At 33.9% G+C, this 24,297-nt stretch overlaps 1 protein-coding gene across 3 annotated transcripts in view; it reads right to left on the bottom strand.

Annotated features, from left to right (window-relative positions):
* Positions 1-11,384: 11,384 nt before the first annotated feature.
* LOC126887160 (transcription factor AP-2-epsilon) overlaps positions 11,385-24,297 on the bottom strand; it is a 311,642-nt gene continuing 298,729 nt past the window's right edge. For all 3 annotated transcript variants that reach the window (XM_050654525.1, XM_050654523.1, XM_050654524.1), the window contains exon 5: positions 11,385-22,317. In XM_050654525.1, coding sequence (XP_050510482.1) covers positions 21,964-22,317 — 354 coding nt within the window. In that variant the 3' untranslated portion in view covers positions 11,385-21,963. The remainder of the gene's footprint in view (positions 22,318-24,297) is intronic.

Raw genomic sequence — 24,297 nt, 5'->3', positions numbered from 1 at the left:
TCATTTTTCCAAAAAAATCACGTAAACGTAAAGCGTTTTAGATGCTGCAATGGGTGTAATGTGTTTAGAATTGAATTTAATGCGAATAAAAAAATGGACAAAGATAAAAAAAAATATTAAAAAAGGTAGGTGAGAAAAACGAGGTTTGGGGTGCAGCTGTACCTCGCACCGCCTTACGAGGGTTAAGCTTGGACCGTTTTCACAGCCTTTTCCCTATGACCGGAAATAGTACTCCACGATAAAAAAATTTTCTGAAAAACTGAGAACCATTCTGAAGCACATAACATTAACACGACATTTTGCCACTTGAACGATTAAATGCTGAGTGTTGCTGAAGGGCAAAGTAAAAGACAGATAAAGAAAAGATGCTGCGAGAACATGCAACACAAGGGACAACCACTGGAGCGACTTCCATAGGAGTACTACTATATTTGTACAGTAACAACTTTCGTTTTCTATATGCATATGAATCCCGTGAATATTTGTGTAACCTTTTCTAAAATTATAACTATTTGGTAATTCTATGACTATTAACATCATTGGCGACGTAATATAGAAATATTCCCATTTACTTGTATTGAGAGTTATATGAAGTATTTCAAATAATACAAATAATTTTTGATATATCCTATCGAGCTTCCATTGATTTAAAGATAACGAACCTAAAATACTCATGATACTTGGCCTATATCCTTAATTTTTTTAATATGTATTAAGTTTAGTTAGTATTTTATATAATTGTTATTAGAGTGTTGTTGAGAGTGTAAATTTTATGAAAAAAAACTGTTCCAAAATGAAGTAAGAAAGCAGGGTATAACGCGAAATAACAGTATATGCATCTATTTTGTAAATTTAAGTCTGATGTCAAAAATACGTGCCATTTTTGTTGCAGTATTTGAAACATTTTTAAATTGTTTTGAATCGTTAAATTTTTGTAAACGCAAAATTATTATCACTGTATGTAACGTAAAATTTCTGCCGTTAAAATTCATAACCAACAATACCACAACGTAAAAACGAAAAAAAATGAGACACCAGGGTAGTAGAACCAACCCCGGGAGAACGTAGCTGTACCTACTGATATATGGCTCGTACGCGAATTAGTTTTAGTCTGTCATTATGCTACATATTGACTCGTTGAAGTTACTCGAAGGAATGAAGTTAAAGGCACATCTGGCCTGGTTGAGTTGATTCTAAAAGTATGTTCTCTCTTGTTGGCAACATGAATTGGGTCATAGCCCACACGACAAAAGAACAAAGGTTTTTACTTAGTCAGCTAAATTATTGTCCATTGCCGAAAATATTGTTTATGAATTGCAACAATTAAACAAATTAAATAACCTGCACATGTTTAAATATAATAACAAATTGGTTGATGTGATGTACGGGGTGATAAATTTATACTGTTCAATATCGGATATTAATTCTGAATATTTGATATTTAACAGTAGAGGAAAATTAAAAGTTAAACGTCTATGTGCGCTGTAGTGTCGAAAGTGATGATGAAAAAGAATTGGGTAGAAATATGCAACTGTTACGTTTTCATTTTCGCGAAAACTTAGGTCTTACTGTCTGATTTACCCATCTTTTTCTTTTTGTAGTGACTATCCGTATCGGATGTTGGCGACCATCATGGCAATCTGTACTTTGCGCACTGCTGCTCTGAAAAGATTTGTGGTTGTTGTGTTGAACCACGTTCGTAGATTTTTCAGCCACGAAATTCTTCCCCTTCCCGGTTCACGTTTTCCTTCTACTTTTCCCTGCAAGATTAGTTGCGGCAGTTCATATATTTCGCTGTTCCTCATGATGTGACCGAGGTGTTCGATTTTGGCTGTTTTTATTGTGGTGTCAACAGCTCTTTTTCTTTTTGCATTCTGAATTAAACACCCTGATTAGTAAAGTGATTGGTATAAGATATCTTCAGGATTCGACGATAAAGCTACGAAATTTCGAAAGCCTCAATTTTCTTGCAGGGGACGTCTGTGAGAGTTCACGACTCAACTCCGTGCAACAGTATAGAAAAGATATAACATCGTAATAACCTGATTTTTATGGATATTGATAAATCATGATATTTGAATAGCTTCGCCATTTTTTGAAATTCAGATCTTGATTTCTCTATCCTACATTTGGTTTCTAATAGGGAATTACCCATCTTATTTAGGACATACCTTAGTTAGAGAGTAATATATGGTGATAAATTCGACAATTTAAATATTTTTAGCTTATTTCAGGCAAATGGTAGACAATACTTTTACAAATATCTATTTTTGCATTTTTCTTGTCATACTAACTCACTGAAATTGTAATTAATTGTGTTCCCTGGCACACAATTTACTTTAAATTCGTATTTGCTCATTGTTTTACCACGATGTCAATTGCTCATTTTTCCTGGTCACTTTATGATCGCTAACATCAAGAATTCTTTGTTACATGTTGCCAGTTTCTTAAAAGATAACTTACAAATCCAAACCAGCTTTGACTCACAGGTAAATGAATTCGGAGCTACTAAAGGCGTGTATCAGTTTGAAAGAATATACTCATTTCCTACAATTTGCATAGATGGAAAATTACGAGGGAGATCTATGTCCAGCAGTGCACTCTTCTCAGGCACTTTTGGGTAATCACATCTTTGCTGTGTATTTATAATTGTAAAGTAGTTGGGTGATACTAAAGGATTTGGAAATGCCACTTTAATATCCCCATTCCAGCCTTTTGATATAATATGTTACCATTTATACAGTGAGCACGTAAAGGTTGAAATAAATTCATTTTCTCGAGAATGGACGATTTGGGAAAAAAATCCCGAAACAGGTCAATTTTTATTTTTAAATTACGACTTTTTGGCATATATATCGTACTAGTAACGTCACCCATCTGAGCGTGATGACGTCATCGATGATTTTTTAAATGGAAATAGGGGTCGTGTGATAGCTCATTTGAAAGGTAATTTAATTCTCTATTCAGTAGTATAAACATTTACATAACTATTTATGCAGGGTGTCTAAAAAAAATTTAAATTAAATTTATTGACATAAAAAGAAGAATGCATGTAATTTATTTAGTCCAAAATACATTTTACTGTTCTTAGAAAACAAAAAAATGTTTATTTGAAAAATAATCTTTGCTTTTTCCTTAAATTAAATGTTCAAACTGTCAAGAGGAAGGTGGGTGACGGCTTTAATATTGAATTTAAGCAAAAAACGATATTTATTTGTTAAATAAACATTATTTCCTGTTTTCTGATAGCAGTAAAATGTATTTTGAGTTAAGTAAATTACACACATTCTTCTTTTATGTCAATAAATTTAATTAAAAATAATTTTTTTTTGGGCACCCTGTATAAATAATTATGATAATGTTTATATTACTGAATAGAGAATTGAGTTACCTTTCAAATGAGCATTTAAAAAACCCCATTCTCATTTAAAAAACACGACCCCGATTCTCATTTAAAAAATTATAGATGACGTCATCACGCCCAGATGGGTGACGTCACTAGTATGACACATATGTCAAAAAGTCGCAATTTAAAAATAAAAATTGACCTGTTTTGGGATTTTTTCCAAATTCGTCCATTCTCGAGAAAATGAATTTATTCCAACCTTTACGTGCTCACGTATATAATACACGTTCATTAGTTTCCAGTTCTGGTTGAGCTACAATAGCCAGTCAGTGATTTTCTATAACCAGTTTAAACTACGTGTTAGCCCCGGCGCATATTGAACCTAAGTGAGTCACAACCTGCGCCGGTGGGACGGGTGACCTGTGCAGTTATTTTTCTAGCGTGCCGCATATTGAACACAAGCTAACCCGACCGTCGGCTGTCGCCGTAACGAATAGAGACGGGCAAAATAAGTGCAAACGTGTAACGGTTACTATTGATACCGGTTCTCAGTGGTACTGACAGTGCCGGTTTAACACAGTCTGCCGCCCGGTGCTGATACGGATGCCGCGCCCAGGCTCAAAAATATTTCTTAACTTTATTTCAATTCAACAAAACATATTTTGAATACAAGTTTATTAAAATAATAAAAATTACAACTTTTTTTGGTTTCAAACTTAAATGAAAACTAACAATATTATACAAGGAAAAAATTAAGGGCGAACTTCACAAAGTAAAATAAAAATTTACTTAATAACATTCAAACAGGTAACATCAGGTAGGTAAGCAAATACGTTTACTATTAAAAAGCTTGTTTTCTTGATTTTACTGAAGCGAAGTTTTCGATGATATCAGTTATATTTAATTCATTTAGCAGGTCCTCGTTAATGGATAAGACTGCTAAGGAGTTCAAATTTTCTTGGGAAATTGCGTTTCTTAAGTAGGTCTTTACCCTTTTTAGTGTCGAAAGAGAGCGTTCGCCACTTGCATTTGCGACCATTATGGAGAAAAAAATACGCAGGCAAATATTAACGTTTGGAAATGAAGATATTAATTTATTTTCGTATAAAGCCTGTACCAATTCTAAAGGAGTGTCTATTTTTAATTGGGGAAGAGACGTTAACAAATGATTTAAATGAACACATTCTTGGGAAAAATACTCGTCCAAATCCTCCTTGTAGTTTTGTTGTAATTCGGTTGCCGATCTGAAAATATCTTCATCTTCCGTAGCTTTTAGTTTAAACAAAAATTCAAATGCTCTTGAACAAGATTTATAACTATCAGATCGGCGAATAATCTCCGACTTAAGATTGTCTATTATACAAACATAACATTGTGTTCGCATTTTTTCTTTTTGGCTTAAGCTTGCCTCCGAATTCATTTCTCCTAATTGCAATTTTTTTTGATAATCCTCTTCTCAGCATAATTTTCGTTCCCTGTTAACAACATTCCTAAGGCCTCGTAGTGATCAAAACGATCACGTAAGAAATCAGAGTAATCTGCTAAAGATGATAACAGATGAGCGGTTGTGCTTAAATCCATATTTTCCTTTTGTACTGATTTATTCACTTCATTAACCCTTTGTAAAACGTCAAGCCAAAATGATAAAATTATTCCGTTTTCCAACAAATCAAATTTTTCCGATAGAGAAGCTGACTCTTACTATGTTTTTCTCATTTATATCCGTTGATATTCCAATCAAACCGTAATTGCTTTTTAACGCTTTTACGGCATCAAAACGAGAAGACCAACGGGTTGTATTCACTCTCTTAGGTAACAGTGTCTGTCCCGGCTCAGCCGAATCCTTTATTGCACGAGAAAATAACTCCCACCTACATATGTGTAGACACGGAGAAAAAATTGTAGATAGCTTGTACCAACATAAAAAAAGATGTTGCTTCCAAACAACAATCTGCTGCATTTTGGACAACCAAATTTAAAGAGTGAGCAGCACACGGCACAAAGAGAGCTAAATCATTGTAAGCTTTAATACGTGCTTGCAAACCAGAATACCTTCCACTCATATTACTGGCATTGTCGTAAGACTGGCCTCTACAGTTCTTAATATCTAATTTCAAAGACTCTAACATCCCAATAACTGCTTCCTCAAGTTGTTGTGAGCTATGCCCAGTGTTTTTATAAAATCCCACGAATCTTTCCACAGGATTCCCTTTATTGTCACAATATCTCAAAATCGCTACAAGTTGGTCATGGTGTGTTATGCCAGGTGTTGAATCTACACTTATAGAATAGTATTTGTTTGCCTTAATTTGTCTAACAATTTCATCAATGACTCGATTGGATAAAATATTCATTAATTCGTTACATATATCTTTTGATAGATATGACGTTTTGCCCTTACCTAAATTTGCTCGTTTATTAATATGATCTTTCAAAAATGGATCATATTCTGACAATAGTTCCAGTAAACCTAAGTAGTTTCCATTCCGTTTTTTGCCAATTCTTTCATGAGTACCTCTAAATGCCAATTCCCTGGTAGCCAGAAACTTGATTACACTTATGATTCTTTTTAGTACTTTCACCCAATATCCTTTCGCAGTGCTAATTTCCTTTTCGGGTTCTACATCAACTCTTCCTTGCTTTAATAAGCGAGTCATATACATTTTCAGATTATCTATATGATTCTTTGGACCTTTCATGTTCGTCTAATCTTTCCTTACTTTTATTCCATAATGAAAATCCTGTTTTAAATTGGTTCTTTTTATTTCCAAATAATACACAATAAAGACAAAATATATTGCCAGTGCTCTCGGAGTAAATTGTCCAATCGCGGCGAACCACTTCTCCATTAACAAGTCTTTTATAAAATATTTGCTTACCGGCATACCTGTGTTGTTCCCCGAAATTTCTTTTTGACAATGAAAAGTCCATATCTGTAAGATTCTGTTCGACCCATTTTGCTAGAATCATTTCTGCATAATTATGGGAATCTTACCAAAGTGCCGGATCTTTAAAATTAAGTAAATCCTGTTTTGGATCTGAAAAGAAATAAAAAAAAAATATTTGTCATTGTCCTGTTTTATTTACCATTTGTAAAGGCACCGTTATCTTTTTGCATTTTAGCCTCGTTAAAAAAAATTAAATATGCCTTACCCGAGTTACTGGTGGTTGCTTCTTCATATTCTAATACTTTTGAAACAGGTGATACTAAGTGCTCTGGCTCTGGCACTAATTCTGAAGTCTCCAAAATAAGTTCATGTGGTTGAATATGAATATATTTATCACTAATAGCATTGTTTATCTACACAATGGTCACAATGGTCTAGTTATACAATGCTAATAGCACTAGAACTACTACCGGGTTGGGAAATAGTTGTAGTGTCGTCTTCTTGATTTCCATCAGGTGTAAAAATGCTGTCATTTTGGGTATACCTTTCAAAATTTTATTTTGTCTTTCTTGCTTTTCTTGTTTCCTTTTACTCCAGAAAGATCCAGGTTGTTTCTGTCCTTCCATATTTTTCTATTGAATATTGATTATATTAATGTTTAATTTACAAATTATAATTACCTATACAGTTTCAAATGTAAGTCAAACATTTTACCTTAGTTTAGTTGTACGTTTGTAGGTATTTCTATTTCTACTCGTATTTATACAACTGCCTGGTCTATATTAATAGGATAGAACAAATTTTACTAATCAACTCTACCATCCTACGCCTTATTATTTTCTGGTTCAAGTGTTTAAGTAGTAAGCAGTTTCTGTTTTATTATTTCGGCGGGGCGCGCCGGCCGGCACCCGTCAGGCCGTCTGTCAACCGAAACGTGTATTTTGCGGTGTTCGCACATTATTCTTAAACGCTGTAGAATGATATAATTTTTTATCTGACATTTATCTGACATATCTTTTTAATTATCTGACATTTAGATAACATAAACTGAACATAGTGCATAAACCATATAGGTACGTCGACGTTAATAATAATAATTTATTTATGAATTATTGTTAAGTTTTCAGGTTAATGATAAAACAGAAAATTTTTTATTATTATATCATGTGGATATCAAATTTTATTTTACCATAATCATATAATTTCGGAACAGCACGCGCTTCGCGCGTACCGCCCTAGAACCTTCAACCGCCCGGTGCTACAGCACCCAAAAGACCCCTGGTTAAACCGGCGCTGGGTACTGAGTACAACTACTGATTACAAAATACTGATGTATCTGATCCTTGTACTGAATTGAGTAGGCAACTAAAAAACGGTAGTTCCGTACATGTAACTAGTAACGTTTTAAAAATATCTTACACGTCCCTAGTAGTCGTAGCGGTATGACTTTCGAAAACATCGAATTTGATCATAAGCGGGTGCATAAAAAGATATCTTACACTGAGTATTCTATTTCTACATACCTTTATAATAACAAGCATAAGTTAAACACTGCATTGATTGTGATTGCAAAAACGGTTCGCATGTTTTAAATAAGATTTTTGCTGATTATGTTTTTGCTAAAATATTAATGCCTGGTTGCACCAACAGATCTTAAGCTCCAGCTTAGCTAAGCTCTACTTATAGATAGGGCCTCCTTGAGTATCACTTACGTTGCACCATAATTTTAGATTCTTACCTTATTATCAATTATATCTATTATTATATTATGATATTCTTATTGTAATATATTATAATTATATTATATTAATTCTTATGATATTCTCGACTTAAGCTTAAGATCTGTTGGTGCAACCGGGCATAAATAACACAAAAAATATAATTCACAACCATCATTTAATTTTTAACGATAAACAAAAGTCTAATAAATATATGATGACAAGTTTAAAATTGATCTACTTTGTCGATAACAGTGTCATTAATAGATATTTTTTACCATGAATCATTTTCCAATGATTGTGTGGATTTAGAAATACATACTAAACAATTTTTTGATCTGTATAAAGGAGATTATAATTATGACATTATGGTACTCCTTATTTTTCAAATAATATGCTCTTGTAAACGCATAACTTTGATTTATTGGCTAAAGCCACACTAACTAGATACTTCACAAGAAATTAAAAATAATTAACATGTAAAAAATTCACTGTTTTAATCAGATATATTATATTCCCTACTATTGAAATAAAATATTAAAACGAATAAACGAAAACTTGTAGAGTAGTGCTGATTGATACAACAGAGCAATAAACTGTTATTCATTCAAGATAGTGTAAAATATATCCCCGCTTATTCATTTCAGATATTTCCATCTCGCAAACAAAAACACGTAAAAATATACATCTGGCGGTGAGTCACCCGTCCCAATGCCCAGAAAACTGTACGTTGACGACAGACCTTCCCAAGCTCGACCTGCGAACGCATGAACTGATAGTAGGATGCGCAGAACGGTCTACGCAGTCCGCCGAGGCAGGTTGTGTCTGGCTTAGGATCAATTTGCGCCTGGGCTTACAGTCGAAACTCACCGCCACGATATTTGTTGGTTGATTTAAAGCTTTCAACGAACTTACTTCAGCATTCTTAAACGGTCAACCAAATCTACGGATTTAATATTTTTGTGTGTGGTGAACTCTTGCTAACAACTGCTATCTTGTTCTAGTTATCATTTTAAGAGCTAAGAGCTATTTTATGTCTCATGGTATATTCGTGTTAAGTAAGACTGATAAGATTTGATAATTCTTAGGCTTGGTGTTCGTCTATTCTGGCGGATATTCGTCGTTTGGTTTGCCCTCTATGTTTTTAGTCACCGATGAGACAGGTAGTTGAACGATATTTTATACATGCCTATCTTACCGTTGCTATGATTTATGTGTGTCGAACTTAACTGCGTATGCACCGTTTTTATTTAGCTTATTCTGTATACAATTACTACCTAGTATTTAGGCGGATTAACCTTTATATAATGAATCTTCTTATAGATTGCCTAAGTTTACGTGTAGCGATAATAATTCTGCATTTACCACATAACAGTTTCATACTGTTTTATTATTTTCGATGGTCAGTAACATATTTTTGATATTTGACAAGGTTCCGAGGAACTATTTGGTACTTAATTAGTAATGTGTCCGCAGCTCTTTTTGAAAGACCATTACGTTTTTTGTAACTTTATTATACATATTTATATTCATTGCTATTACTATTTATTATATATTTTTCACAAAAATGGAAATAAAATTGTTTTTAAATATGTAAATTTACCTTGAGCATAATTGTATTTAATCTGAAACAGTACATAACTACGGATTCTAAATAAAAGAATCTTTATTTTTTAAGCGAATGTGTTTTATTAGATTTCCTTTTCTATCCTACAGATTGTACCGTATCCTGTTCCGGTAGGGATCACCGGAATGAGTAACTGTTGCCGTATTGCTCATCCATAGGTTGATAGGGTTCAACATGATAGGCTGCTTGAATATCTAGAAATGATTTGAATATATGATAAAGATCCGAGACTTTTACATTTGTATTGGAATCAAGAAGCTTCTATTCTGGTAGACGGCAAAGAAACAGACAAAATTCGTATTCAAAGAGGTGTCAGACAGGGTTGTGTGTTATCCCCAACTTTGTTTAATGTTTACTCAAAAATAATAATAAACGAAGCCTTGGAAGGGCAATGTGGAGTTCGAATTACTCAATTGGGCTGACAATGGGGACAAAGGATGTCCTTGTCATAGTCCGGAATTTACGCAGAAGGCATTTGATGTTTTTCCCCTAACTTGTGCAAAGGATTTACACTTATTTGCGTTACAGCAGCTGGTTTCTTGGGTATGCCCAGTTCAACCATTGCATTTAATAGTGTTAAGGCACGTCTTCACTATATTCGCAAACCTCTTGCGCTTCCTGCAACTGCTCCAATGGATACGACATGCGCTCCTCTACATCTAAACCCTCACCGCTTGGAGCAATGACGCGGAGTGTGAACTTATTCACTATGTAGAGCAGTTGCAGGAGTGCGGAGCGCGAACATAGTGGAAACATTGCTTTAGACGATTAACTGAATCATAGGCCTGTTTGAAACATAAAGATCTGATGTACGTCTTGATTATACTCTTAATACGCATTTGTTTAATAGTAAATATTTGATTAATAGTTGATCTTCCAGACCTGAAACCACACTGGTAGTCACCAACAATTTCTTTGACCATTATTTTATAGTTAGTATTGATTAGTGAAATTTCTCAATAGTTCATACATGATTCCTTTTTCCTGTCTTATGTATTGGTACAATAATACTACCACACCATTTCTTCGGCAGTATTTCTTGTTGCTATGCCTTTTCTATAACTCCTTTTTTAATTAACTCTGCATCAATATTGTTCAGATCAGGGGATTTATCGTTTTTGAGAGTCTTTGTGGCATTTCTAATTTCTTCTAGGCTAGGTGGGGGTATTAATTCCACCGTTTGATACTCATTTTTTACGTTGTTTCCATTATTTTGTTCAGTGAGATTTTGGATATTTAGGAGCTCTTCAAAATATTCAGCCCACCTTTCTAGTATTTTATTTTCGGATATATTTTGTGAATCTGCTTCCAATACCTTGTCCGAGTATTGAACGTTGGCAATAATAACTTTGTTTGCGGCAGCTCTTAACAGATTAGCGGTGGTCTCTTCTTCTTCGGCGTCGGCCTCTTTTTCCGGCGATCCTGCCCTGTATTAATAAGGTGTAGAAGGTTATACTTCTCTGCATGTCTCATTTTTTTTTGTTTTTTATTATTTCTGTGCTCCTTTTAATTCATCGATGTAAAACTATTTCATTTTAATGCGGAGAATATGTAGCAGCGTATTAATCTGTTTTTAAGGTTTATTGGTTTAATGTAATATCGTTGATACATAAATATGTATATTTATCAATCAACGGTAGTATCTTTATTAATAAGAATTTTCTTTAGTTTGTAGAAGGCGGATCTTCTATTTGGTGGATATCACTTTTATATTTAAAGCTAAAATACAAATCAAATGTCGAGGGCTGATTGAGAATAAAAATAAATAACATGGTTTTTAATAATATATTTTTCCAAAATTTATATGTACATTACGGTATTGGCACTGTTTGAAAAATATATATTTATAAATATCTATGTACATAAATTATTAATTCAATAAAAAACAAAATAATACTCATAACAGTTTTAAACAAATACATCAAGTTTTAAGTTGACTGAATTAATTTTATTGGATTCGAATACTCAAATATAATAAAGAATTTTTTTGATAATATTTCATTTAATACTGTTTCCTTAAAAAATAAAAAATGCATTAGATATGTGATGTGATTAAGTTAAATTCATGATAGATTGAAATTAATGTGTTAGCGGTTGTAATAAGTACTAAAAAGTGATCAAAGATACATGCCATATAGTGCGAACTTTTCTGAAATTAGCTTTCAACATTGCAGATACCTAGAACTAAGAAATTGATTTTTTACAATAAATCTGGACTTGAAGCAAGTCCATTGTACTCCTCCATAATTATATATGTTATCACCTCATATACGGATACTTTAGGTTGATGTCTGATAAGAAAGAGTAGTAGTTTCTGTGTCATCAGAAAGCACCAAAACAAACGATGGTCATCAGCAAGCACCAAAACATAATAGTGAAGGTCAATGTCGACGGAACAGATCTGGAAAAAGTAACAAGAATAACGTACCTTGGAAGTAACCTTGATGAAGCTTGGGACCACTCACTAGAAATAAGAGCACATCTGGACAAGCACGTATAGTGTTTTACAAAATGCAAAACGTTCTATGCAACCGCCAGCTGGATATCTCATTGAGAACTAGAATACTTAAGTGCTATGTTTTCTTTACCTTGCTCTATGATGTTGAAGCCTGGACAATGACAGAAAGAGAGCTTATGCTTATAATAAAAGAACGGAAATCACAATATTTTGGTCACATTGTAAGAAATCAAAAGTATGAACTGCTCCAACATATAATCGAAGGCAAAATAAATAGCAAAAGGGAACTAGGAAGAAGACGCAACTCTTAACCTAAAAACCTGCGACAGTGGACGAATATGACCTCCATAGAACTATTCAGGGCGCAAATAAAATTGAATGGGCAAATGTAATGGCCAACGTCCTTAAGGATAAGGTACCCTAAGAAGAAGTTTCTGAATAGAAGATAGAAGAATTCCCTAAATCAAAACTTCTGCTGGTGTACTTTTCCAGAGAGAAAAAGTAGAGATATGAAGGTAACATTAGTCCATCTTAATAAATACAGTATTGCCCAAAATAAAGAGTACTGAAACTGAAACACAGATGTACCTTTGTGCGCGCTGTCATATTCAAATTAACTAGTGTAGACCTGTCGAGTAATCTTTAAATAATTACTTATTAAGGCCTAATTGTTAAAAATGGTGTTAAATACAGAGGAGAAAGTGTTTCTCGTTGAGCATTATTTTCGCTCATACGGAATCGGCCGACGTTATAGTGCAAGTCTGCTATACGTGTGTGATCAACTCACACAACAGTTTAATAAACGTTGTCCAAGTAATGCTGTAATTTTGAAGGTTGTTGAAAATTACAGCATTAGAACGTTTATTAAACCGTTGCGTTGTGTGAATTGATCACACACGTATTGCAGACTTGCACTATTACGTCGGCCGATTCCGTATGAGCGACAATAATGCTCCACGAGAAACACTTTCTCCTCTGTATTTAACACCATTTTTAACAATTAGGCCTTAATAAGTAATTATTTAAAGATTACTCGACAGGTCTATACTAGTTAATTTGAATATGACAGCGCGCACAAAAATACATCTGTGTTTCAGTTTCAGTACTGTTTATTTTGGGCAATACTGTATTATAAAGGACTCAGTGTGGAGTATTGATCAACTGCCATGGAAGCTGTACCAAGCCTATTAAGCTAGTTTTGTGCTGCTGGATAGAAGAAGGCAAGGTGAAATATAAATCTAGGTACTCAAATAATCCATTGACAGTTTATACAGTGTCATCGTCGTAAAGGTATAGGTAATGTATGTAGAATGTGAAAAGCTTGATTTCAGATTTTAAGCATGAACTATACCTACCCTGTGTTTAAACCACGAGGAGTAATTCAAATTTACCGCGCCGTAATGCTTGTTTGTAATTAGTCTAACCTCAGGCAAGTTTAGTCCCCTGTTATAACATTTTGACACTGACATTTCATAGGTTAATGGACCGTGATAGTGTGACGTCAAAACGTTAAAAATGTTTCCAAACAAAGCAAACGTTTGACGTCTGTCAATTGATTATACACGTGGTTTGTGTAATCATTTTTAATTTTATTTTGTTTTAAAAATCATCTGCACATTTTTTATAAAGACACAATTCTTGTTAGTCGTATCAATCATATTGCTTTTAATTTTATAAATGTCCCTACACAAAATCAAGGATTTACACACTACATAGTAGGTACTTACTGCGTTTCTTCAGGATCTCAACCAGTCCTATTTGGAAATATGGTGGGAAATATACTATGAGCATGCATTACAATCGGGTACCCAACACATTACCATTTTGTAAAAATTAAATATCCTACAAGCAATATATTCCACTTACAAAAACGAAAATAAAAATTGGCAAACACCATGTGTGAATTTTTGACAGATTTTTGTTTAGTTTGGAAACCTTTCTAGAGTAGCCAACATTGATTTGACGTCACGACTATCACGGTCCATTAAGTTATATCGGAGATTTTTTGTGTAATTTTTAGATTTTTAGTCTGCATTTATATAAAAAACAGTTATTTTTAGAATTCATTAGTGACGCATTAGTGTAATGGATTATTTATGGATTACCGCCGAAGGCCGACATTATCAACCAAAAAAGAAGATGTACATATTTGGTAATTTTTCTAGTGACATTATTGGGTGTGAATATGTCTTTTGAGTTTACTCCTCCTGATTTAAAAACAAGGTATAATAATTCTAGTTTCTCAAGACGTTATAACCTGTAGGGCTTCAAAAGCCTTTAAACAGTGATGTTTTCAGTTTTTTCGTCTTCTACAATAGTTCACTCATCGATAAATTAAAGGGTATAAAATATTTGACTGCATAATATACAGACATTAAGACTACTTGTTAAATTTGACTTACTTACTCTTGGAAGACTATTTTCTCAAGTTTTAATACTGATAAAAATACTCTAAAGCAAAAGTTTTAGAGTTAAATGAAATGAATTTACTTTCTTTTATTATTCAGTCAACTTAAACAAAAATTGTATCAGTTCTATCACAGCCGAATACAACTTTTAAATGTTTATTATTTAAAATGAGTATTTTCCCTGAAATATTTGTAGCAGGTATCTTTAACGAGTATACATAAGTTGTAGCTTGGCTAGGTTTGTCCGGAAGACCTATATAAAAATCAATTGAACTAATTTGGCACTTTAATACGTTTAATGCGTTCGGTGCCCATCTTGAACAAGTGCCACTTGGCTGGTACCACGTATTTAAATCGTTCATTTAGTAACACAGTACTACTGACGACACTCGTGCGTCGTCGGTACCCTCGATGAAACTGCCGTGATAACATTCGTGCGTCATGGGCACTGAACGTCTTAAATAAACTAGTTGTCTAATACTCTACATTGAGCTAAATATATATAAAAAATGGCACCGCATTTCACAAAAGTTACAATTCTTATATTAGGAAATTACTCTACAACATAGTAAAATAACCATTTTTTACGGCCATTAAGTTATTAAAACCAATTTTTTATTTTTAAAGTTTATCTTTCAAAAGTTTCATACATTACATTTTGTATCATCATCACCAGTGGCGTTATAGCTCTTTATGAGCCAAACCCTTCTTTAGAACAATCCTCCATTCGCTTCTGTCACTGGCAACTCTTCTCCATGCTCTAATTCCAATAGATTTTAAATCATTCTCTAAGTTGTCTTGGTACCCAAGTCTCGGTCTTCCTCTTGTTCGTTGTCCTATCGGCCCTCTTCGGTCAAAAACTTTTTGACTATGGCATTTTCCTCTTGTCTGATTACATGTCCTATCCATCTAATAGACGGAGAGGCAGCGCTGAAAAATCTCTTTGAATTTACCAAAGCTAGATTTTTCACAGTTGATTACTGTGAGTGTGTAGAGAAACATACTGCGGTCGGTCAAGCGAAACGTAAAACAGAGGTTACTGAGAGGGTATCAAAGTTGCTTTCCTACGAAGGTATTAAATCTATTTCATTTACTAAGGCTGAAAATCAGTACACAAATTCTAAATTAAATATAAATAAAAGTTATTATAGTCGGTCAGCTGTATGACAGGACAGAGCCGGTCGGTCGGCCCCAATAGTCGATTGAGGAAATGAAGCATTTTGGCTCGCAATTTTTTCGTCCAGCATGGATTTACTTGAAATTTTCACAGAAGGTAGGGAATAGTCCAAGGATCATTTTCTATATCATGCCGCTATCATACGCTAAAACCTTGGGGTGGGAATTTTTTATTACATTTTAACCATGAAATTCGATGGAAAAAGTGGCTCTAAGAAAAAATGTTTTTTACATTTTCTTCGTAAAACTAATATTTTTCGAGTTATTCGAGCTTGAAAATAACCACGTTTTTCGACGAAAAAAATCGACTTTTTTAGGGGGTTTTTTGAGAATACCTCGAAAAATATGCATTTAATAAAAAAAACTGTAGATATCAAAATTGTATCTTTAATGCCCGGTTGCAACAACAGATCTTAAGCTTAAGTCGAGAATATCATAAGAATATCATAATAAAATTATAATATATTACAATAAGAATACCATAATATAATAATAGATATAATTGATAATAAGGTAAGAATCTAAAATTATGATGCAACGTAAGTGATACTCAAGGAGGCCCTATTTATAAGTAGAGCTTAGCTAATCTGGAACTTAAGATCTGTTGGTGCAACCAGGCATTAGTAACACAAACCAAATTCTTTTCCAATAATATCTTTAGGACCAATACAAACCGAGATACGGCATGATAAAGGTTAGCTTTTTTCGTCAAATGCAAAATTTGAAATATTCAAAGCCAAATAATGGGAAAAATTTGCATTTTTCGTGGAAAACTTAAATAATATTTTTTCAAGTATACAATTAGACCTTTCAAAAAATAAATGATAAAAAGTTTCAAGCATGAAAATTAAGCGAAATGTCGGTACCTGCTTTTCTCTACGAAAAAATCAGTAAAAAAAACCCTAACTACCTTTCTAATTCAAAATTGGTCTTCACCTTCCTTTTATATACCAGTATACCAGTTCTTATACCAGTATACAACTTGAAGTTTTTACTTCTGTATGAGTTTTTTTTAAACTATGGTATACAGCCAACTATTGGAATTTCTCCATTGATTTTTTTTTATATTTATATTATCAATACACTCAAGGAGTTTGACCTATTTAAAATGCCTAATTTTGGAAAAATTGGAGTTTAAAGAAAAATAGATTTTTTGCAATTTGGTATTTTTCATCTTTTACTTCAAAATATCTCCGAAAATACTGAATATACGAAAAAAATTATAAACTACTAAATTGTAGCTTTTTTATTGACTAAAATTACCCTGTGCATAGATTTTCATTACAGTAAACAGTTAGCCATATATAGCTGTTTAAAACCTCTATTTACCAGCAAACACCCCCTTATTCGAGCCCTTTAAACCCGCCCCAATTAAAAACCAAGGGATCTTACGGAATTTAATTTACACAGTCTTACAGCTCTTTAAAAATCCTACAAAATCATTTTTGAAGAAACTTTTTATCCCTCTAAAAAAGTCGATTTTTTCGTCGAAAAACTGTTATTTTCAAGCGCGAATAACTCGAAAAATATTAGTTTTACGAAGAAAATGTAAAAAACATTTTTTCTTAGAATTAGTTTTTCCATGAAATTACATGGTTAAAATGTAATAAAAAATTTCCACCCCCGAGATAGGGTGGCAACCACCCCCAAGGTTTTAGTGTGTGATAGCGGCATGATATAGAAAATGATCCTTGGACTATTCCCTACCTTCTGTGAAAATTTCAAGTAAATCCATGCTGTAAAGAAAAAATTGCGATCCAAAATGCTTCATCTCCTCAATCGACTATTGGGACCGACCGACCGGCTCTGTCCCGTCATACAGCTGACCGACTATAATAATTTTTATTTATATTTAATTTAGAATGTGTGTACTGATTTTCAGCCTTAGTAAATGGTTTTTGACCGACCGCAGTATGTTTCTCTACACACTCACAGTAATCATCTGTGAAGAATCTAGCTTTAGTAAATTCAAAGAGATTTTTCAGCGCTGCGTCTTGGTCTATAAGGCGTGCTACCTTAATGAATTTTACAACGTCAGGTTCTCCAAAGTTTCTATACAACTCAAAGTTGTAACGCCTGCGCCACAAACCTTGTTCTTTTATCCCTCCATATATTCTTTTTAGGATTTTTTGCTCAAAACGTTTGAGCAGTTCTTGGTCATTCTGTGTAAGTGACAAAGTTTCTGGACCATATGTTAGCACTGGTCTTATTAGTGTTTTGTAGACAGTCAATTTCATTTTTCTAGGTATTTTTGAGGCCATCTGTCTTCTTAAGCCATAGTAACACTTATTGGCGAGTATTCTTCTTTTAATTTCTTCACTGAAATTGTTGTCTTTAGTTAGCATCGAGCCTGAGTATATGAAGGTGTCGACACTTTTCAGTTCTAGGCCGTCAATTATTATTCTTGTAGGTGTCTGGTTGCTTGACCTAGTGCAACACATGTATTTGGTCTTTTGAACATTTATATTTAGTCCCATTCTCTTTGCAGATGCTCTTAACGACCGAAATAATTTAGTCAGAGATTCTGTGGACCTACCTATGATGTATCTGCGTTTCCCACAATTTGTACTGATTTGTTAAAGATAGTACCATTCATATTAATCAGGGACTCTCGAATTATTTTTTCTAATGCCAGGTTAAATAAGAGACACGATAGTCCATCACCCTATCGTAGTCCATTTTTGCAATGGAAGGGTCTTGAGAAATCGTTTTGGATTTCTACCATGCTCTCTGCTCCTGTGAGTTTAAGTTCAGTTAATTGAACAAGATGAAGCGGTATTTGAAATTCTACCATAGCAAGTAGAAGTTTACATTTTGTATACCTCCTCCTCCTCTATCTGTTCTCCTTCGTAAGAATGTAGTGGCGTTATGTAAGTCGTTTGACTATTTCTGTCCATTTCTCTCTCTTGTGTGCGTGTTGCTTTGCTTCAGAGAATGAGTAACCAGTCATGTCCTTTATTTGGTCCGACCATCGTAATGGAGATCTTCCTCTGGATCTTCTGCCTTCTACGTTGCCTTCAACTATCATTCGTTCCATGCCTTCTCTTCTTCTAGTTATATGTCCAAAATATCTCAGTATATTTTGGTTGATAGTTGTGCTGAGTCTAGTTTTTATGTTAAGTTCGGCTATTATTGAATTATTTGTGCGATGTGCGGTCCATGGTATGCGCAACATTCTCCGGTAGACCCACACTTCACCCAAATTTCATTGTATACCTATCTACCTATATTCCTTTTTGTCTTTCTCAATTCATTATGCCGTTTACTGTAGTATTTTTCACTATGAGTTGGCTATGTAGAGTCTGAGTCAATGTTATGTTGCTAGGCTGGTATAGGTAATTTATATTATCATATCTACTTTACAGTCTCGTTGACCCAGTCAACGGGGTGCTATTATTCTAGGTGGAAAATTACATAAACAAGGGATCATTTTTTCATAAAACAGGTAGATCCCTTTGTGTAATATGTATCTCCTTGCATGGAGCATGTGTCACTATAATATTGTCTATGTCTAAGTTGTCATTGTCTCATGTCATGTGTCACTGAGGTTAATGTCAAGATGGCAATGAAATAAAGTATATAAAATAAGTGTCTATAATTATTGTTTAAATATAACAACAAATATAAATTATTATAAAACACCCTTGTTTATGGAATTCCATACCTCGAACACTGGCACCCTGCTGATATTATGAATGAGTCTCTTAGATAGCTAGTACTACTATACTGTCATTGTTTGATACATTAAAATGTGCTTTAACGTTCTAGTGTAATACTAATTTTGGGTCTTCTTTTTTTGCCACTAGCCTTTATATTGTATATAAATTCTCATATTTATCATATCTCTATCTGTCGACGTTTCCTTTGTGTTCTGTTCTATAATACTGATGCCATTTCACTAATTTTTCGTTTTGTTATCCCCTTATGTTTATGTTTCATATCTTATCTTAAGCCGTTTTATGTTATGGATTTAGTTTTTCTCACTTTTTTAGATATCGGTAGAACTTTTTCTGATATTTGTCATGAAATTCTTATACCAACCCTTTCCAAGATATGTTTAGTTTTTGATAAGTTTTGTTACAGTTGTATATATAAGGATCAATCTAATCGTGTCTTATTTATATAGATATATAATATATGTAGCTCAACAGGCCTTAAAGGCCCATGGCTTGGAATTTCTCCACGGTTTTTCTCCATTTTCTCCTGTACATGGCCGCAATCCTCCAATTTGATATCCCGATTGTTTCCAGGTCTTCCCTACATGCTTCTAGCCACTTTTTCCTGGGTCGTCCTCTTCTCTTTCCTTCCCCTCTCAGCAGCGAGTCCTTTGCGCGCCTTCCGTCAGCCATTCTCGCAAGATGACCTAACCAACTTAGTCTCTTTGTTCTGAACATCTGGCTTATTTCTTGTTTCCGGTACAGCTCTCTGATCTCTGCATTTGTTCGTCTCCTCCAAACGTCTTCATCGTTTTTTACTCCCCCGAATATCTTCCTTAGAACACTCCGCTCCCAGATGTTTAGAATATTTTCTTGATTTTTGTTCATGACCCATGTTTCGCTCCCGTAAAGAACTGTGGGCTGGATCACTGTTCGGTAGAGTCTTTAATTTTGCCTCTCTGGAGATGTTTTTGGATCTTAGTAGTTTGTATAGGGCTCCGACTGTCTTTCTTCCTCTCGAAATTCTTTTCTCAATTTCTGGGCTTTCTTCCCCTTTAGTTGTTAGCGTTACTCCTAGATACTCAAACTCCGTCAGCTTTTTGAAGCAATACTCTTTATTCTCGTTGTTTGTGGTAGTTTTCAGTTGTGTATTTTCATATGAGGTCTGTCCCATTTCCATATACTTTGTTTTTTTATCATTAATTCTCAGTTCATACTGCTTAGCCTTTACTTCAAAGAGTTTGAAAATCCTCAGCAGTTCCCTTTCCGTTCTTGCCATTAGCACTACATCGTCCGCAAAATCGTGTCTTATTTAGACTGTATAAATGATATGCACCTTATGGCTTCGTTTACCCTCGAAAATAGGAATTTTCATGATATGACGAGCGCAAGCCACCAGGTTGGTACACCGGCAATTAAATAGTTTTGTACTATTTTGATCAACAATGATTGAGAACTAGTCAAACTAGGAAATACCAACCAAAAGACAAAAAAGATAAACTCAAACTACTTCTTCGTCTTCTTCTTTTTGTATAAACATGACTCTTGTTTTTTTTTCAATGTGCCTTCATTAAGTTGTCGTTCCATCGTTTTCGTGGTCTTCCCACTGATCGTCTTTCTATTGGGGATCCGTCTCTCGCCGTCCTTACTACTCTATTTGTTGTCATTCGGCTTATGTGGTCATTCCATTCTATTCTTCTGTTTCTTACCCAGTTATTAATGTTATCCACCTTGCATCTCCGTCGTATATCTGTACTTCTAGCTCTGTCCCATACTGTCTTACCATTGATTTTTCGAAGAGTTTTTATCTCCGCTGTTTCTTACAATCTTTTTGGCCTCTCTGTGTTAGGTCGTATTTCTGCAGCATTTGTAATTATTGGTTTGATGACTGTTTTGTAAATTCTGCCTTTCATTTCTTTTCCGATATTTTATTTCTCCATATTGTGTCATTCAGGCAACTTGCGGCTCTGTTTGCTCTGTTCACTTGATCTTTCAGTTCTGTTTCCGGTTTACAGCTCTAATTTACACATTATTAGATTTGCTGTTATAACCATGCATTTTGTCTTTTTTGGGGAAATTAACATGTTAATACAAACTAATAGAAGACATAAATAATAACTTACATGTATTCAATTTTCTTAATTTTCCAACTAGCGGGTTTATTGGGTTGAATTTATGTGTTAAGTGTTAGCAATTGAAATATGCGTAATAATAAAATTTTCACCTCTTTTGTATAGGGTGTTCGTAGAGTGTCTTCGCACCAAGCACAATCGAGCGCTTTTGTGAAAATAACCGATTTACTTTTTGTGTTGGAATGTATACTGAGTAGTTACATTGTAACTATGTAAAGACAGCCTCATGGTCTTATTATATCCACACGGCTGCAGCTCCTCAGATGAGTACCAATCCGACAAATTTCATTTTTTTAAATAAAGATGTTAACTAAATGTTGTTACATAATATGAAACCTTTGAATGAATGAACTACCTATTTTAGTTTTCACTTTAGAACCTTAAATAGGATATATTATACCCTTTCATATTATAAAAAAATATATTGCACATTTCTACCTGCTACAAAAATTTACCGTTTTCAAAAAGCCACATTTTGCCGTCACAGAACCAACACTTTTACGAGAAAAATCGTCCAACGATTAGATCACAACATATAAGAGATTCTTAAGTCGTCACTTCTTGTCCTCGAGTTTCCCTTTATCTAAAGAGGAAGTTACTAGCATTGGCTGCGTGTTCTGGTTGGGAAAAACCTTGTCCAAGTGCTTGAGGGACTCGTTCAAGAAGTTTTGTATGGCTGTGAGCGCAGCTACTATGGCGGGACCTCCGAATCCGTGGCTAATGAGGGAGAAGTGGGTTAAGTGCCTTTGAATGGAGGGATCGAGGATGATCTGAGGCCTCGTGTTGCATAGGGGAGAACGGTCTTGGTTGAGGAGATCCATTAGTTCTTTTGTTATTTGTTTGGTGGCTTGGAGAAGTTCTTTTCGTCGTAGAGTTTCTCCGTTTTGGCGTAGAAAGTATTCTGCTACCTGAAATTTAGAAATACATATTTTAAGATACAAACGCTTAATCCATATACAAATAATGCTAATGATGCAGAAACACATAAACTAATCAGAATTTGATGCTAGATTCACCCTCAGATTTTTTCAGCTAAAAGCATGGTTGTTGCCTACAAGACCGTGGCCAAGCAAGACAACTGTCAATTTTGAGAAGAGAACACCCTCAACAACTTTTGGCGGTTATACTCTTTTCATACAATTTTTAAATAATTATTTTTTTTGAAAACGATTTCCACAGTGGAAGTCAAAACATAAAAAATATTAGTTAAAACGTAATTTTCATTATAATCAATACTTGTGGTTTAATCTCATATAATAGTATATTATGCAACGAGAATTTAATGATGGTCATTATGAAGCGAGTATGAGGGATACGAAACGAGCCGCCTAGCGGCGAGTTTCGTATAGGGTACGAGCTTCATAATGATAATTAAATGCAAGTTGTATACACGATTTTTTCTAAAATCATTCACAATAAAAAATAAACCTATTCAAATTTATTAATTTTGTAACGCAAACAAATTAAGTAGTTTGTCAGTTGACAGTTTGTTTACATATTGAGAACCGTCAAAGCCTAGTATTTGACTCGTTATTGGTCACTGCGCGTGTGCCACCTTTATCGCGAATGCCATATCGCGATTCTATTGGTTAAAAATCTGTATCGTAATGAAAATCTGTATCATCTGTATCATAATGGAGTGCATTATGATACAGGTAGTGAAATTATAATTGATATATTATAGTATGAGAATAGAAAAACACAATATTTAAGCATAATATTTCATAATTTACGACTAGTGTACGTTATAATAGATCTAAATATTTACTGGTTACATGGCACAATAGTTATTTAAAATTTGCTAAGGATATTCACTTAATCGGTAGATGTACAGTTAGGCAGATGAAATTAAACGTCAATGATTGCGACTTAACGACCTATTATACTGAAGAATGAACCTGAATCTAAAGAAAAAATATAGACTGAGGAGATATTTACTTAAAGGGAATCTATTATCTACAATAAGTAAATTTCAAACTGCAGTAAACGCTAATTATTGTGAAATTTTGTTGCATAGGCATAGATCTAAATCGACCAATTCCATTCTAGCGGTATTGATTAAGAATATCGTGGTAATAATACAGTGGTGGGAAAACAAGTCTGAACAGCAGATAACACTAACATCATAAGCAGGTAAGCCATTGAATGGTTTACCTGCGAGTGTAGTTATATGTGGCACTGTATTTCGAACAATTTTTTTTTGATAATTTGGCTTATTCTGAGCAAAACAGTCTCTTGTAATTTTTTTCTAAAATTGATTGTTGTCGAGTTATATGCGATTAAAAATTTGAAGAATGGAAAAATAGCCAGTTTTAAGGCTTAATAACTCGATCGATTAAACATTATTATTATGAAATTCAAAAAGTGACCAAATCAAGTTTCAAACTCCTTCTCCAAAGTCCTGAAGAGATTTTTGTCATTATTTTATTACAGAGCTGTTATTTTTAATTATTAACAATTAGCGCTATAGTCCAGGATGTATCGTCGCCCCCGTTAGTGAAATTATTCCGATTCCATTTTTTTACAGAAACTTACTCAAAACGAGGTCCTCATAACATATCCACAGGGTGCTTTGCGGTGCCGTGGTCGAAAAATTAAACAATTTTTTTAAACAAATTCACAAAAATATTTTTTTTATTGCGAACGGTTTTTTTAGATAATTTGGGTTATTCTGAGCAAAAAAGGTCTCTTGTGATTTTTCTCTAAAATTGATTGTTGTCGAGTTATATGGCCATTTTCGCATTTTTCAAATTTTAAATCGCGAAGGTATAACTCGACAACAATCAATTTTAGAAAAAAAATCACAAGAGACCTTTTTTGCTCAGAATAACCCAAATTATCTAAAAAAAATTGTTCGAAGTGAAAAAATTATTTTTGTGAATTTGTTA

This window comes from Diabrotica virgifera, chromosome 6, assembly GCF_917563875.1.
Source record: "Diabrotica virgifera virgifera chromosome 6, PGI_DIABVI_V3a".
NCBI classification, from domain to species: domain Eukaryota; kingdom Metazoa; phylum Arthropoda; class Insecta; order Coleoptera; family Chrysomelidae; genus Diabrotica; species Diabrotica virgifera.
The sequence above is the reverse complement of the archived record's forward strand: the minus strand, read 5'-3'. Positions and strand labels throughout refer to the sequence as shown.